Source organism: Platalea leucorodia (genome assembly GCF_965183815.1).
Source record: "Platalea leucorodia genome assembly, chromosome: 7".
Classification (NCBI taxonomy): Eukaryota; Metazoa; Chordata; class Aves; order Pelecaniformes; family Threskiornithidae; genus Platalea; species Platalea leucorodia.
The window spans coordinates 50,300,629-50,319,413 of NC_138829.1; the positions used below are offsets into that span (position 1 = coordinate 50,300,629).

Genomic DNA, 18,785 nt, shown 5'->3' on the forward strand with positions numbered 1-18,785 from the left:
TTGCTTGCTCAGAGAAGCCGAACAGTGAAGAGCTCAAGGTAGACACAGATAATGAACATGGCAGCAAGTTCAGAGAATTTGGGATCTGGAGGCAAACTTGGGCAAAGACAGGTGTACAAAGTGTAAGGAAACATCTGGAGAAGGAAAGGAGGCATGCAGAGATATCAAGTGAGTTAGTGTCTTTGTGAGAATAAGAAACACAAGAGACCTTCATTAAAGTATTTTTCAGGCTGCAAAAATCAAACTCAAAAAAGAAAATGCTATAAATAATACTGCTTTTATTCAGCACGATTTATATAAAATTGAGTGCAAAAGGAACACGAGTTATACGAATTGCATATCTTGCTGTACTTCTCTCCATCATCCATTACACAGTTCTTCAGGACAGAAACTACATCTATTTCATAGTACCAGCACAGCTATTCACATAACACTAACTACTAACAATAGCATCAAAATGGGTTTAACAAATGATTAGAGAATCTCATTGTGATCTCAAGTACTTCACATTTTTTACTTCACTGCACAGCAACTCTTCACGGCAAGAAGAGAAAACTGCCCTCAGCTAGAGTGATGCAGATGCTTCTACCGTGATGCTCAAGGCAAGCACCAGTTAAGTCTTGTGGTATCACCAGCCTAGAACAAAGCAACTGCCAAAGTAAAAAACAATTTAAAGAGACATGTGGTTGGATTTTTTTTCTCCCTTTTGCTTGTTCAAATTAGCACATGACATGATGGACCACATCACAGGACACTGAACTCTTGGGAAAGTCCACAATAAAGCAAAGCCAGTCACTGTGGGAAGAGCATGCTGGTAACTGCAGGAAGGTGTGTATGGTGCAATGTGAACACACAGTAATACCATGCACAGACCATTGATAGGAAAACACCAGAAAAGAAACCAGCTCCACAACTTGCGGGCCTTTGAGTAAATGTTTCCTACTCCTACACCAAACCTACAAGATGCATTTACAACTCCCAGGTTTATAGATGTGACAGATTGGGAGATCACAGCAACAGGCAGTCTTTTTACGTAGCCATATGGCACATCAATATGCCAACCTGCACAGTTTTATAAGGCCAGGACAAGGTCAGGAACAACTGGAGTACAGACAAAAAAAAGTATATCCAATAGGGACAAAGAACTTCAGCATTAATTTGGAAGGAATCCTCTCTTCCAGGGTTAAAAACTAAGTGCAGCTGTAGCAAAGCCTTCCATCACTCAGCAGAGTGCATATAAACTGTTTTAAACCACAGCTACAGCAACTCTCACTTGATTTAGTGTCCTCCAAAAGCAAATTCCTGCAGTTCCTCTCTTAGATGTTTTTCTCTATTACACCAGTAGTTTTCAGTTAGAATTATGAAGTACAAAATAGGACGTATCACTGAATTTCACATATTCAACTACCACTTTTTCTGAAGAGTATCTACGTTATATTTGGGGAAAAAGAAGCGAACTACTACTTCATAGAAAAACAGGTGATAAATTACCCTGAAGTAGCTGCCATGCTTAGCACCACCGGCAATGGAAAACCCTCAGCCAAGACATCCGAACTCGTGCAATTCTTCATACAACTTCAAAGAGCAACTTCTGTGTTAGAGTTTTAAGGCAGACTGATCTCAGTTAAATAATTCAGTAACCACAAGGTTTGAGGCAGTACCATACCCCCAGTCTTTAAACAAAAGCAGTAAAACAAACATTTCAGCAACAGATTCCCAGACCATCACTGAAGCAAGCAGTCTGTATTAGCATTTGACCAATATTCAGCACACTAACCAGCCAGCCAAGCTGCTGCTGGGAGCACGTGGTAATAGCGCACATATGTGAAGAGGTGGCCAATGCTTCACATGTTATGTTTTTGTTGTTGTTTTTATTTTTCTAAAGCTAACATCTTTTGGAAACCATGCACTGCCTTTACATTCCCCAGACCTAATGACTGCCTCTGGACAGCTTCCTTTTTCAGAGATGTATTTTGAGCCAGAACAGTTCCAAGAAGAGAAGAGGGAGAAGAAATAAGAAAAGGGGGAAGCAACTGTGGTTTTGCCCCTGTTAACATTTACTGTATCCCATTTCTTCAAGCAGGTTTACTTCAGTCATCTGGGGTCTGAATTCAGAGGCTATCAACTTTCTGGCAAATCATAGTCAGAGACGCCCTTTGCCATCTCTGAAAATCCTGCCAAAGTAAGGCTTCAAAATTATTTACTTCTAAAATTTCTAATATGGACCATCTCTTAGCCTTTACAGCCTTACTTTTCCAGTCAGACTTCAGACTGAGAATCATCAAAACCTGAGCCTCGGGCCCTCTGAAGAGCAGCAGTCACGTGCCTGCACTTTCCTGACCAGAGCTACAAGCGGTGGCGTATGCTGCAGGAGCTCCATTTCAGGTACCACAGACACACGTCACAGCAGCCTCAGCTGTCCTGGCCCCTCAGGCAAGAAGACCCAAAGCACATCTGGTGCATTACCTTGAGCTACCGCAGTAAAGCCATAAGCAATATTTAATGTTCGACCACATCTGGAGGAAAAAGGTGCTGGAATGACCAGGAACAAAGCTGAGTTTCTGGAAAACGCACTCTTTCTTCTGTCCAAAGCATCCTGATTCCCCATCAAAAAGAGGGAGAAATCATTCAGGACAATGATTTAATGGAAGTATTACTTAGATAGCTATATAACATCTAGTTCAACATTTTCTCCCCAGACCTTTTCCTATCTCCTCGTCCTCTTGGAACAGCAACCAGAGAACAAGAAAATTCTGTTTTAGAATGTTTATTGAAAGAGCACATACTAGTAACCACAAATCAAAACCAAACACCTTCAAATTATCTCTAAGTTTCCCTTTTACATAGTCCACTGATTTTTTTATTTTTTAAACTCGAGGGAAGGAAAAAAACAACAAACGAAACACGAATCCAATTCTTCATATTTGCAACAGGCATGATATATACACAAAACAATCCTAATTCAAACTTACATTTACATTAGACACCCCGAAAAGATAAAAGAGCATTTCAAATGCCATAGCGATTCACTAGTCACACAGCTAGCTGTTTACTAGACACAAGTCTCAATCCCAAACAGAACTCAGTTTTCCAAGTTCCAATTCCAGACGCAAAATGCATTTCTCATATGCTGTGCATAAATGCAGGAAAAAAGAGAAACCAGTAATGGCTTAGTCCAAGCCATGTCCCCTGACTCTGGAGAACTCCACTGGGGAATGTCTGCTTTATTTTTAATTTGACATCGTTCTTGTCCTCTGGCACAGTTTTCCCGAGGTTTTCAAGTAAGTGTTGTGTGGTCATTGCTCCTAAGTTCCCATGGAAAGCACAATCATTTCTTCCTGAGCAGAAACACACCTTCCCATTCTACAATGATCTCTGTAGATATTCTTAACATGAAGGGGCTATCTATTTTCTTCAGGTCTTTGGCACCCTCACAAGTAACAGATAAACCAGGATCACAACTGCCTGTAGCAGATTCAAGTCATGTGCTGCACTATTCACAGCACTCCTCTGCAATTCTTACTCCCATTACATGACTGTTAAGAAAAAAGTTGTCTTCTCCTTTGCTCATCATTGTGTCTTCTACTGCACAGATCTCAAAGTTTACAGTCAGATCTGCATGTGAAAAGCTTTACATTTATTTAACAGCAGCTACCTATTTGGCTCCTTCAGTGACTTCAGCCTTGATAAGCTTTCAAGGACAGCATTATCTTTGCAATCTATATCCTTCTGTTACACTTGGTTGAAATGGGCTCAGGGTAATCAAAAATTACCGGGATATCAGGAAATGACAAAAAGAGAAGTGAAAAAGGACACAGACGCGTGTGGATCATCTGACCTTATTTAGCCTTGGCGTTATAACCAGCTGAAGGAGGGAAGGGAGAAGTTGGTCGTTTTTAAAGCAATTGGCAATTCCTCCTGAGCCCAGGTCTCCAGAACCTAAGAAACTGAGAGACCAATACGTTGGAGGGGAAGGGGTAAGGACTGACAGACACACTTGAAATACAGCAAGAAATCACACAGAAACTTACAAAACTGTGTCTAAAGAAAGGCTACTCAAATAGCAGATCTGGTCTGGATCCAATTGCAGAAGTATAGCAAGTACAAAAACCACCCCAAATAAACTGACATTCAACCAATCTGTGAACCTATGGCACAAAAGGATCAATTCGATCCAGTTCCACTCTTCATGTGTTACCTAGTCACAGCAGAAGCAATCTAGGAATGAAACATTAACAGGAATCTGTATTTACATTACACAAAAGGGAATTACCATGGTATTTAGAAAGAGGTGTCAGTGAACCACCATGCACTGGAGAAGCCTCCTCTGACTCCATTAGCCCTGGGAAGAAATTGCTCTTCACTAAAATATTCTTCTCATATCTTAAAATTCAAACGTGAAGCAAGTGGTGAAGATAGTGGCAGAGAACTGCTGGCCACAGTACAAACTTGCCAAATGTTCCCCGCAGGTTGGTTTACTTAAGTTCAGGAAAACTATTTTGGCAGTTGTATGTGCAAGCGTGCGAAGTCACTCCTTATGCTATGCAGAAACCAATCCTCCCACCCCCTTCTTTTAAGGCTCTAAAAAAAATAGTAACTTCCCATCAGGACCGGTTGTACATTCCACTGAAGATGTGACAGTTTGCCAGCATGGCTCTACAGCACTAACAGAAAAGCATTTTGCTATCTTTAGGGTACCAAGTATGAAACAGCACTATTTTTCAAAAAGTATAATCCATTTTATTATTTCTCAGCAGAGATGAACAACAGCAGGGGGGGGAAAAAAAAATAAATCAGATTTGGCATATACTGTGTAAAACCTTAAACTGTATATAGATATCCCCTTGTATGAAAGCAGTCCTGACACACTTGACTTGGCTACAAGGACTTAAAACCCAACTAGAAGGTTACAACAGATCTTCTGTGATGGACAGGTGATTTTTCTTTCCATAGATAGAGCAGCAAAGACACCAAATGTCTTCTATGATTATCAGCAAGTAAAATGCAGTTGTGGACTACATATTTGAGAAATATAGCCAGCACAAGATGGCATGGCTCAACTTCTTGGAAAAAAATTTTTCATATGTAACTGTAAGTAGATACTAACCTGCTGTTTAGATATCACAGTAAAATTTTAGAGCTGTGTCCCACTATAATGACACAATGCTTAAAGAGAAGAGATTATACATTTACAAAAGGTTGAGTTTCTCTTACAGAAGCCCGTGTGCAGTCTTGCTAATGAAACTTTAGGGAAAAAACTTTCTGATTGAACCATTACTGTTGAGCCAGCTAGTCCACACCTCCAGCATTTCACATTTACTTACAGTGAAGTAGGCACTGCTTACTGCATGCAACAGATGCAAGAGTATCACAAAACAGGCACCCCACATGATGCCGCCACTACTAAAAGCACATTTCCTTGTTTTAACTCCACAAACATTTCAATTTTGAAATATTTGTTAGCTATTTTGCAATCTGGAGTGCGGGAAACGGGATGTAGATGTGGATCTCAACAGCAGACATTTTGTGACAACTTGCGGCTAGAAGTAAACTGCACATTATTTCAGCATCAGCATCTTTGAACTCAAATTGTTGCCTTAGAACCCCTCCAGGTAGCAATCAGGCAAAATAACTTTATGCTGTTTCACACCCACACGTCTCAATCCAACAACAGATGATGATTTATTCAGCTAATTAAAACTTGATTACTTGCATGCGACAAGAGCAACTCTCCAGACAGAAACTGTTGTGTGCAGATGCTGCATTATTGCAGAGCCACAGGTATTTTCCTGACTTTGGTAATGAACCACCTTAAACTTCTCTGCTGTTGTTAATTTATGGTGAGAGATAACACAGTCACATCAGACAAGCACTGTAAATCCAGTCTCTCTTGATGCATGTGTGGCAAGGTGCAGCATTTCAGTAAAGACTCTACATGAAGGAGTTGGAGGTAGCCATCTTTTCAACTTGTCCCTGCTCTTTGAAAAACAGGTTTTAACTTCAGTTTACAAAGAAGAGAAGGATTGATCTTACAACACTACATAACACAAGCAGGATGGCACCAGGATACAATCCCTTTCACCCCAAGAACTGATATAAACCTTAACCCAGTTAATACTAACAGTTATTTTGGGTTAGTTAATTGCTGTTTGGACCCTACAGTATTTTCAATTCAGTTCCCAGTGGGAAAGCCACTGCTACCTGCAGTCATTCAGCTGCCTCAGCACAGAAGGCAAGTGCATCATTTGGTGGCTCACAGAGCTCTTCAACAGGGCTGTCTTGCAGAATAACACAGAGAAGTTTCACTTCTGCTTGCTTTTTCCTATCTAGAAAAAAGCTAGCACTTTAGTACTATTCCCAGTATAAAATCCACCCAACAGTCTACTATGCCAGAAGTTCTCCAAACATAAAGCTTGGACAAAAAAGCTTGTTTTTCAGACATTCAGTAAAGCGATTTCTCACTAAAGAAGTATTTTAGAAGTTACTACTCATTAAACAACCTGAACAATAACATACAAAAGGACAAATTTTAAATCAGCTCTTACAGCATACTAATTAAGCACAACTTCACAGTTGTTAAGTTACTCAGGATGCATACAGGCAGGACAGAACACCGCCCTAAGGGACTTCAGTAGCAGGGGCAACCCTCCTCAGTGTGCCTGATGGGCTATGATCCCTTACCCCACGCTGGGCTACTAGCTACTTGATCTTTTTATTTCAGTTGTGCTGCTGATCCCAGCCAACTGTTAAACCTGTCTGATTCCAAGCTCTCCAATCAGGCTATTTACTGACACCCATCTAGAGGAGATCATCAAGAGGATTAAATAATTAGCACCAAAAACCCTCCTGATCTTCCTGCATAAAAAGCTATCAAATATAAGTAGCTATTGCACTTGCCCTTACTCATGTGTAAATTTCTGTAATTGAGCTTCAAATGAAACATTCACCATGGTCACTTCATTATAAATCTTATCATAACTACTAAGTATTTCGTTGCTTAATCATGAGTGAAAACAAGAGTTAATTCCAGTTTGATATTCCAAGTTTGAGAGCCACCCGAGTGACAAAAAGATCAGCAGCTGGCTTACAGCATCTCCCCAATTAATGCAGATGCTCATTTCATGCATTTTTTAATATTTACCTTTGCTTAAGAATTCTGAAGTTTGTCACCAGGTCAACCAGGAGATAACAGGAAGCAGCAAGAAAAATAGGAGACGACTTAAAAGCACTCAGTAATCATAAGTTGTGAATAGCAGTTTAGAGGTCTTCCGTGGGAATACGTACAAATACTACAATACATACAACCACTTTTATAGAGGAATTCCTAGCTTTCTACTATATATTCTACTTATTCAGAAAAAGAAAAAAGGTGTTAATTTCATTAGCCTTTTACACAAATTATTACTGGATACAGTAGTGGAACAGGACCACTAAAGATTGTTTTTGTACAGTTTTATAAGACTGTTTGCACAACACCTGGCAGCCTGGAATCCTAGCACATGACAATGCTTACTCCATTAACATAAATAGACAAAATCTACTTTGACTGCAGCTCTTCATTGCCATGATCCTTCCAGGGTGCAAGCTCTGGTGGAATGCTTCTCTCTTCCTTAGTTCTGGCCCTGCTGTTAGATTTTCTCCTTCCATATATTATCCTCCCCCCCATAAATATTCAATAAAAAAAAATTACCTATTTATAGGTTTCCTTACAGACTTGTGCTTTCTCCACAGACATTTAAAATGCACTAGATGTAGTGTAAGGTAGGGCAGCAGAAAGGTAGGCTGTTAGTCCTGTCTATAGGGAGAGTTAAATTCCCCAATCACACTCTCAAAAAAACCCACAAGCCCCCACACTTCCACCATTTCACATAGATTTTAGCAGGAACACAGACTTTTAATACTAGTTATTTTAATGCACTGCTTTTATATTTATCTCTATGCCTTTATCTTGTTCCTTGTGCCTGTATCATCCTCCTTTGTGCTCATGCGGAATCACTGAGCACATTAAATCAGTCACTTTTGATTGCTAGCTCGTTTATTTGTATCAACCATTTAGCTGTCTTTGGACACATCCATTTGCAACAGAGGCTTGTCACCATCTCCAAAACTGCACACAGACAGTGACCAAAGTTCACAGCCACCTAAGCCTCTGGGGCAAGCACCATGAGCCATGTCACAGCCACTCCATACTTCCTAAAGTAGCAGATATAGATTTGATGAGTATGAGCTCAGCTCTAATACTTTTGAATGGTGTTAGAATCATATGATAAAATCCTCAAATGTGAGAAAGTGATTTTGATGCTAGAATTCCCTTTTTTGTTCTTTGGGGTTTTTGTTTTGTTTTGAAGTGACAGGTTGCTAAATCACCTGCTTATTTATCTTTTCCAAAACGCAGTGAGCTTTGACACAACACTACTATTAGCTGTTAGCTAGCAAGAGATAATCGAAACTTATCAGAAACCAGCACTGGAAACTTCCCAAAGCTAAAAGTGGACCTGGCTAGTAGCAACAGACTGCAGCAAGTGAGACGACTTCACCTTTACACACGATGGGGCAGTCCAAAAAATTGCTGCAGGTAGGCAATGCTGGATCTTAATCCCAGGAATCTGAATGCATCTCTTGAAAATATCACCCTGCCCCTCATCTTCTATAGCATTAGCCTTAGTTAACACCAGGCTTTAACTGATGCTTTAAGAATAATTTTTTGGGGCCACTGATGTATTAAACAATTCAAAGTCAGTAATCTTTACAGATGGGTAGGATTAGTCCTACCCAGGGTCTTGGCCCACTGCTATATTTCTAGGAGATCTCAGCTGGTTTAGACAATCCCTAGAGCTTACTGATGTTACTTCTGAATTGGGCAGACGTTTCTTATTAACACAACGCTGCATCTTTCTTCAGTGCACTGAGCTCTGCTTGTCGAGCCTAAAGCCTTGTATTTAAAAGGATAGCAACCAGAGTTATTTTGTGCCCTTTGTTCCTGTACATGAAAGCCATTCATTAGACTGACTCCGCTGAGTGGCTAAATCCGAGCAAAATATCTTCAGCTGTAATAATTGTACTATCATAATAAGCAGTCATTAAATAGCTTATAGAGATTGCAGAAGTCATTGTCTCTAAAAGACAGAAAGAAAAGGTCTTGTAAAGTGGATACTAGACCTGGTTACTTATTCTTAGCAGTGTGGAAGTCATGAATTTGACTGCTCTCACAGCAAAGCGTGAGGGAAGGCAAGGACAAACATCTAAATTCAGACTGTCACCAGAATTATTTGGGCTGATAGTAATGACCATTTATTAGTAAGTTTTGTCTGTGCCTCCATTTTAATTTTGGGACTTACAAAGGAAAAAGCATGGGTACGTAATGTGCCTTAATATAATTCCAGCTTGTGATCTTCCTGTAGAGCAGACTCGAAGCATGCTCCTGAATTTTTTTTTTTTTTTTTAAAGCTGTGAGCACCAACAAATCTAAAGGCCGCCTTCTGAAATCTGCCCCACATCAAAGAGGGCAGGACAAGGCAGCCTGACAGTCCTCATCTGAGGCTTCCAGGCATATGACATGGGTTTGAAGCTGGTGCAGTCCCCACTTGATCCTCTTCCTTCCTACTGTGGGCTGCACCAGGTAGTGTAGGAGTTTTCTTGCACTCAAGCGCTTCTCCAATGACAGAGCAACTTCCTCAGCCATGACTTGGGTTTCAGTGGGCTTTTTTCTTTTTTAAATAATTTCCCCTCCTTTGATGCTATGAAGCTTTTAATACATACAGTTCTTCAAAAACTACCTCTTTTGTAGAAAGTGGATGTAATTAAGTCAGTCAAAATGCACCTGAAGTACCAGTCTGAAGATGAAAACCTAACCAACCCGCCTTTGTTCTGCGAGAGTTTGTTTCCCAACCGAAAGGTTTTAGAGCATAGGAAAAGAATCTTCACATAATCTAGGAAACCCACGCTGCTAATTGCAGAGTATGGGTTTCATTTAGCATTTTTATGAAAAGACTCTTTATGTCTCATCCACAACTGTGTGTAATTATTTATTATGAACACTTTCCCGCAGACTCTCCATTCCTCAACATGTCGAGCAGTAAAACCTGTTGCAAGTGAACACCAGAGGGAGCAGTAAACATTTGTCTGGCAGGTAGTTTTTAAATTGCAGATGGAACAATACGGTACAGGAAACTTTGGGCTGTATTTTGAAACTACAATATATTGCTAATCCAGTCTAATTCCCCACCAGTGCAGGGTCAACGAAGAGTAAGAGCAAGTGTGCAGATACAAACACTTTGAATGATGCAAGCTTAGTTGTGCCACAGAATGGAATGTGAAAAATTACGGCATTTTCATTATATATAAATGCACAGTTCAAACTCTACAGGGTAAAACCAAGAACGTGGTTAATAGACACATAAAAGAAGATGAAATCAAGTATTAATATGCCAACATATCGGCAATGAACAAGTAATTACAGCACTATCTCAAACATTAGTCTACTATACCTGCTAAAGACAGTTAAAAATGCTTGCAAAAACAACAATAGAAGAATGGTTACAACCATAAAAAACACAGGTCAGAAACCACTCCCATCACACATTAATAAAACCCCCCCAAAACACTTTCTTAAGGAACTGAACATAAAAAGAAAATTTAAGTTTTCTCAGGCCTTCACTACAGCATGCAGCCTACCAGATCTAGGAGTTCCTAGGGTATTTGTCACCAGACCCTGGCTTCAGCATGGGTTCCAAGGGCCTCAATTCCCTGACACAGAAACAGGAAAGCTCTAACCAGATCTGCTAGACACCTGGATTAAACTGGTTGCTCACATTGCCCAAATATGAGTCACAGTGTTCAGGGCTATGAGAGTTAGCCTGCTGGTGTGGGACTCCAGAAAAGCTTGGGTCACCACACCATGCTAAGTGCAACCCAGGACTGCAGACATTATAAACCCTTCAGTTCTGACTGCAAGGGGTCCCCTGCAAGCACACGCATCTCAGGTAAGAGCCAAAGCTGACCTTTAGCAGAAGCCTGCTTGGCAGGTGGCTTCAATACCTGCCTGGGCAATGCTAGTTAAAGTTGACCATTTCCATGCAGCACTTCCTTTAACGAAGACCTTCTCCCCCATGGAGTAGATTTGCTCATACAGACTCTGAATTGAAGGACAATTGGAGCAAGGTCTGATGATGAGGATGTATTGCTGGTGATGAAATGAGCTTTTTACTACTGCAGTTTCAGGTGCTCCTACAGAGGCCAGCTCTTGCTAGCCAGTGCAGGAGCGTGTGGGCAGCACATTCTTACAAGCACAGATGATGCCCTGTTGCTCAGACATCCATACACTCCAATCACACAGCCTTTAGCGTTGACTCAAAAACCTGCATTACCTTTATGTTTGTGTTGAATGAGCAGCTGTGGCAACTGGAAACAGAAACACGTGAGAGACAGAAATTCCCAATAGGAGAACACACTGCCCCAAGGCTATCCTTGCATAGGATTTTTTTCTAGCCCACAGCCTACACTCTTTAGCCCTTGGATTAACACAGCTAGTCACTGTATTCACTGTGTGCCACTATTTGTTCGTAGCTGAACACACAAACTTGGCATGTAAGAAATGGCTCGCAGAAGAGCGATGAAAGAAAATCTAGACTTCTGGGTATTTCGTATGTCTCTGATTCTGGCTGCTGTCATGCCAGGCACTTAGCACGGATGATGTGCCATGCTCTGAATCTGCACCATCTGCTGCTCGTTAGCTGACAAAGGCAGCAACATGCCATCTCTCCACTAGCTGTTGCTCATTAGCTGACAAAGCCATTTTCAGCATTCACATTGTTCTTTCTGTAATAATCTAATACAAAGATGTACAAAGAGCAAAGAAAAGAGGAAACAAAGATGACAGAGTAAGTTATGAGCCTAAGTAAGTACACTAGTGTACTCTTAAATCTCAATGAGAGAATCCTTCCAGGAGCAGGATGCAGGTCCTGGCACCAAAGGAATATGTCAGCGGGTAGGCATAAAGGTCAGCACTAATGATAATCCATTTACCTCAAAATGTTTTGAAACATGCAAGTACACATTTCTAGGCTCTTTCCATTCAGGTTCTCTGTTTTGTGCCCCTTTGGATCTTCCGTATCTGATAACCGACAGAGAACAGTGGCTGACAGCATACAGCTCCCCCCTCAACTAGTGGAAGCACTATCCCTGGGTATATATATGCCTAGTATGCAAACAGAGCAGGATTTAGGAGCTACACAATCAACACCTATAAGTTCCACAGGAAAGTCCTCTTGCTAAACATGCTGCATTTGTCAAGAGGAGCCTCAGCTTCCATTATAAATCATCAACACGGCTAAAAAGCAGCAGTAGTAGTAGTTAAAAGCCCACTAACATTTAAAAGAAACCTGCATGACAGATACTGGACTACACAGGCTGATGAGCAATCCAACAGACGAGAACCAGCAGAGCCAGAGGGAATGAACTACAAAAGGGTTCAAAACTACATTTTGGGAGATGCACTGATGATAGCAGATTACTCAGACTACAGAGAACTGGAAATACTCACAAAACATTTACACTGCTGTGGTCAATTAATTCTTTTTCAAGCTCAATTAGTGGCTTGGAGGAAAAGCCAGAGAGATACTCTGCTTCAAGGAGAGGCAGTTCTTATTTACAACAATGAGAAGTCACTGTCTCAGCTTATTCCCTCCCTCTTGTGCTTTTTCTCAACTCTCCCCCTGCCCCAGGTAAAATTTTTCTGTCATCACATCGCCATGACAGAAGGCAAGAGTACATGAAATGTTTTGTGCACTAAACAGCATACAGACAGCTAGCATGAGAAGTGTTAAACTGATCATGGGTCAGGGTACAGAGGAAGCAAGGAAGATGACAGATGGTATGGATTCTGGCAAGTGTCGGAGATGAAGAAAAAGCCCACAAGCAAAGTGATATGGTTAACAGAGATGGTCCTGCAAAGCAGGAGACAGAAAAGGGACAAAAGGAAGAGAGGGAAGAGATAAGATATGAATGGACAAGGTGCAGGTAATTCTGCTTTGCATCTTATTTCCTCCTCACACCCAGACCAGCACCTTTCACTCACTGGCTGGAGAAAATGAGAACCAGACCATGAGTTCTAAGTTTTCCTGTTTGAAGGGGGACAGACAGGATGAGATGCTACAGCAACAGAGTTGATAAAATATTGCTGGACATCCACATTCAACTGTAAGGCAATCCAAAAGAGAGAGAAAGACTTCGCACATAAACGCACACATGTGTACATGAAAATTCCTCAGTGGGCATGCCAAAACACAGCATACTTGTCTTCACAGAAATATCAGTCCACAGTACCAAATGAATCCTGTAACCAAACTCCTATTCACACACAAACACTTTAAAGCAAGGTTAAAGCCTTTCAATGTGAACTAGTTAGTCAATGAGGAATCACAGACAAAGCAGCTTAAAGCATGGCTGACAGTAGTAACACACTGGGAACTCAGCCATCTCATGCTGCTAATGCAACTCCTACGGCTTTGTCTTCACTATCAACAGCTCAGCTAATGCAAAGCAACATCATAGCAGAAAACAAAGGACTCCAATTTTGCTGCAAGGTAAGTTTTAGTGAGTAGAGCCCTATTCTGATAGGAGGAAGGTAACAAAGCCTAGCCTAAAATGATTTAAAAGGTAAAAAAGTTTTATACCTATATCTATACGCACACCATCCAACCCTTGCGGTGCTAGCATGACACTTTCAAGCACGGCTCTCCTCCCTGGAGTTGCCTGACACAAGTAACACAATAGACGCTGGTACAATGACACAACCAGATGTGATGCATACACACATTTGGAATGTTAACTGTTCTTGCTTTTCAGCTGCTGTTTCTGCAGTCATGAAGAACAATTCCGGGACTCCTACATTCCCCTCTCCCACTCCCTAAGGCCAGAGGATCAGAATATTAATCACACTGCACATCTTTAAAAATTGTCTGGTTCAGCTTCTCTCTCATCACTGGAAACTGATCATGTAACTAGGAAAAAAATTTTCCCAGTGGGCATATTCAAACCCTGGAACAGGTGCCCAGTGGGGCTGTGGACTCTCCATCCTTGGAAATGTACAAAACTTGACCAGACAAGGCCCTGAGTGACCCTGATCCAAGTTAGTCCCACTCTGAGCAGGCAACTTCACCAAATGACCTCCAGAGTCCTTTCCAGCCTAAAGTAATCTAGGAGCCTATCTTTACAGATTGACACAAGCTGGAGCGGGGAGAAGAGACAAGTGATTTTTCTTCTGCCTTTGCCCTTCTCAGACAAGATGCTAGGGCTGCCTTTCAATGCCTTAAGTCTGAGCTAGGAACTCCTCTAACAGCAGATTCGGCCTGTATAAGCCCATCCAAATTTTGAGTACTTTCTGATATAAAAGACTGGTTGGTAACGCTGTAACAGTACGCCATAAGAATGGGACCGTTTTCAAAACTCAAAAAAGAGCAAACCAAACTTTTTTAGCTACACACACTGTATGTATATACTCACATACATCAGTGACTGAATTGTCCCTCTGAAGCTATTAGCAAGGTTAGGTGCTTAGGAGAATTCAAAAGGGGGATGTTTCCTGGGTTAGAAGAATCATCCATCCTTGAGACAATAAGCCAACTTCCTCAATTCAGACATAAGCCTACAACTAAGAACACAAAACCTTCCCAGCCTCCTTACTAATGCTGTAATTCTTTCTCCCAGCGACTCCTCTCCCACCCCATGTCTCTACCATGGTGCACAGACTGTAGCTACACAGGCATATTCAGCATCCCACACACACAGTGGCTGGTTCATTAGACATGCTTCTCATGGCAACATACCGAGTTAAAAGCTGCCTACTAAAATGGAGAGGATGGAGATGCAGAACAGGCAGCTTGAAGGGCTCTGGATGCATTACAGAACCTGGTTTCCATGAATATTAATTTTTTGTTTGGAGATTCAAATGAGCACTATCTGCATTCTGTTTTGGATTATCTGACCTGTTAACAGCAGGTCAGCACAGGATATGAATCCCTTGCTCCCCCTGTTGTCTCTTTTCCATGTTAATTTTACATTTATGAAGGTGATCAGAGAGCAGATAGATGTATAGGAAGAGGTAAGAACAGTCTAATTATCTCTGTTAATTTGGGCAGGATCAAAAGGATGCTCATCCAGAAAACTGTTATCCAATCAAGTGGGCTGGAAGTATTTAAATAAAAAAACCCAACAAAGGACAATTCTGCAGAAACTTAAATTCGTAGTTGCAGCATAGCCTAGATGAGAGAGGTTTACTTGAGTCTGTCATGACGAGAATAACTTTTATGAACTGTCATTTTGCAGCTATTTATATTTTATTGTCAGTTTCTATGTTCATTACTGTCTGCAATTCACCAGATCCAACTGATTTTGGTAAGGAAATTTTTGAACTGAGTCTCACAAAGCCTATTTTCCTGTTACTGGTTCATGGGTAAATACATAGCCCAGGCTTCATTAAGAAAATCTTCATTAATGTTCATGAAAGTCTTCATTAAGATTTTCTAATTGTACCAAGTGAAACAAAATTCATGCAAGGCAGAGGATGACAACATTCTCAGAGACAGAAAACCTCCTGGTTTGTATCCTATAAATATAAAGAAGTGTCATCATTCAGCTTGTTTTAAGAAGCAGAAACAGCACACCAAAAGTCATGCTAGCAGCACATTCAGGAGCCAGGTAATGAGGAACCTGAGAGTCACACAGCTGTTGTTATAAGGAACATCTCACTGAAAGGTACAGGTTGAACTTTGGACATTTTTTATTCTTGCCAAAGCTCCCACTAACGTAAATTCTGATAGGGTTTAAACAGACATGCATGACAAAGATCAATCCTTACAACAGGTCCATCCTTTCCTAAGATGTTAAAATCTAAGTAAGAAAAAAAAAAATACTAACCTGTCTTCAATGTTGCAACATAAGCCTGATGCTTTATAAAGACTGCAAAGCATCAGATATTTTTTATACAGATACTTTTAATGCCTTAGAAAGACAGAAAAGCTCACTGGCTTAAAGCAGAACTACATATGAAGATTTCCACAGCACAGTTATTAAAGCTCCCTTATTTTAAAAGGGATGGATAACTGGGGTTAAAGAAGAGGCATCAAGTTAAAAAAGAAAGAGCATTTAACAAAACATGGCATTTATAGTCAATTAATTTGGAAGAAGCTATTCTTTCTTCCTTCTGCTCCATAAGTGAAGCTAATGATGTCTTGGAAGTGTCCTGGGAAAGGTAAGCTTCTTATAATTCGTTTTCAGTTTAATAAAAACCTCCTAAAGTAGCAACATTTGTTAGACAAAACACAGTAACTTACTTCTCAGAAATTTCTCAAGTCGCTATAGAACCACAAGAAATTTGAGAGTTTTTTCACTCCCAACTGGATTTCACATCACAGTGTTATGCTGCAGCATAATCTTGCCCTCTGGGTAAAACATTGTGCTGGTTTTGGCTGGGATAGAGTTAATTTTCTTCACAGTAGCTAGTATGGGGCTATGTTTTGGATTTGTGCTGAAAACAGTGTTGATAATACAGGGATGTTTTTGTTATTGCTGAGCAGTGCTTAAACAGAGTCAAGGTCTTTTCTGCTTCTCACACCACCCCACCAGCGAGGAGGCTGGGGGTGCACAAGAAGGCAGGAGGGGACACAGCTGGGACAGCTGACCCCAACTGACCAAAGGGATATCCCACATCATATGACGTCATGCTCAGCATATAAAGCTGGGGGAAGAAGAAGGGGGGGGGGGGGGGGGGGGGCCACATTCAGAGTGATGCCATTTGTCCTCCCAAGTAACCGTTATGCATGATGGAGCTCTGCTTTCCTGAAGATGGCTGAACACCAGCCTGCCCATGGGATGCAGTGAATGAATTCCTTGTTTTGCTTTGCTTGAATGCGCAGCTTTTGCTTTACCTATTAAAGTGTCTTTATCTCAACTCACAAGTTTTCTCACTTTTACCCTTCTGATTCTCTCCCCCATCCCACCGGGGGGGAGTGAGTGAGCAGCTGGGTGGTGTTTAGTTGCCTGCTGGGGTTAAACCATGACTAACGTGTAGGCTAGAAAGTTTCATGCTAAATAACGGTTGAATAACATTAACTAAAGCTTAATTAATGCTAAGAAAAAGATGAAATCACAGAGAAGAACCAGATCAGACTTTTTTTAGCTCTCTAGAACTGGGAGTTCTGTAGGGAGGATTAAAACATGTAAACATTATTAGCCAATTCTTTTGGTCTATTTTCCAGAAATTTAGTATTAAGTGTCAAAAGGTTAAGAATTACATTTTGACAGGAGAGAACAAAAACAACAGGATATAGTCAACAATTTTGAAAGGAAAGGAACTAGTCTTGATGGCCATGGAAGTCAATTTATAGCACTAGGCCAGCGTGCTGAAGCAGTATACGCAGGGTCCTTAAAAATCACAGAGCACCACTCTTCCACTGGAAGAACTGTAAGTCAAGTCTGTCTCAATTTATCCATCTGTGAATAGGGGTTTAGGTACCTGCTACCAAGTGCTGTATTAAAATTGAACAATTTTAAGAACCTTAAAGACCTGAAATAATAAGAAAGGCTCTACATTTTTTCTAGCAATAGCTAAGTTAAGAAACTGGCAGTAGTTTTATTACGTACCTAGTATACACTACAGAACACACCAGTAACACTAGCTAGCCAAGCCTTGTGATATTAAGCATGTTAAGGTCATAGGAATGGTCACTTACGGCATTCCTTCTCATCACTGTCATCAAAGCAGTCCGGCAGCCCATCACACTGCCAGGCCCCTGGGATACAGCGCCCGTTACTGCACATGAAGTTTCCAGGAATGTTGCATTCGTTTGTGAAGTTATTCCCAGGCAACAGTTGGCTCTCTGTGACGAACAAAAAAGAGGAAAGTTTACAGGGGATTTTAAAAAAGGCAGCAAAAGCAGTCACTGAGCAATCTGTTTATCAGTGGTTAAATGAAGACAAGACAAATGGATCTTGACCCTGGTTATTTTGCCATTCTCCTATCAGTATCCTGAGTATGGTACTTGGTAGCACTTTCTTTTTCCTATGTTATCATTTTTCCTGTTCTCCCTTCCACTCCCCATTTTACAGATTTCTTTGTTGCTATTTTCTTTCTAGGAGTGTACGTGCAGCCTTCTATGTATCTTCAAGTCAAAGCAAAGTTTGCTAAAAAAAACAAAAACAAACAAACAACTCTCCTTCACAGGTACGGCCTAAACACAAGTAAAACAGCTGAGGCTACAAGAACTCAACTTCATACTCCCATGCTTTTATCAGACCAGTACTTAGCTTGCAGAATATTTTTTTGCTGTTGTTGTTACCTGAGGGCTAGGAACCAGGTAACACATTGACTAATTCATACTAGGTTTTTGATTAAGTTTTAAACATAGTGCTGCTGATCAAAGTTAGAATTGAGCTTCTTGGTGTTAATATAGTCCCCTGGCATACATCCGTCCACAGGCTAGTAAGGCAGCTGGCACACTAAGAGTCTGCCAAGTGGAGGGGGTTTAGTAGCAGGATACTGGAGATCAAGAGAACAGTGTGAGAAGGGAATCTAGAGATTTGCCTTCAAGGTTAAACACAGCTCTAGTCAGTCACTTTAACCTACTGTGTTTCCCACTTTATGCATTGTTTTTGGAATGCAGATATCACAGAAACACAAACTTCAGTGAAGGAAGATAGTGACACTCAACGGTTTAACAAGCACCAAAATGGCATGTCATGTTGTCGAGCTGGGGGGAAGCTGCAAGACAAGGCAGTGGATGAGAGAA

The 18,785-nt window shown here is 40.9% G+C and overlaps 1 protein-coding gene across 1 annotated transcript in view; it reads right to left on the reverse strand.

Moving 5' to 3' along the window:
* LDLRAD3 (low density lipoprotein receptor class A domain containing 3) overlaps positions 1–18,785 on the reverse strand; it is a 111,962-nt gene that overhangs the window by 55,942 nt on the left and 37,235 nt on the right. The window contains exon 2 of the mRNA XM_082317273.1: positions 17,730–17,876. Coding sequence (XP_082173399.1) covers positions 17,730–17,876 — 147 coding nt within the window. The remainder of the gene's footprint in view (positions 1–17,729; positions 17,877–18,785) is intronic.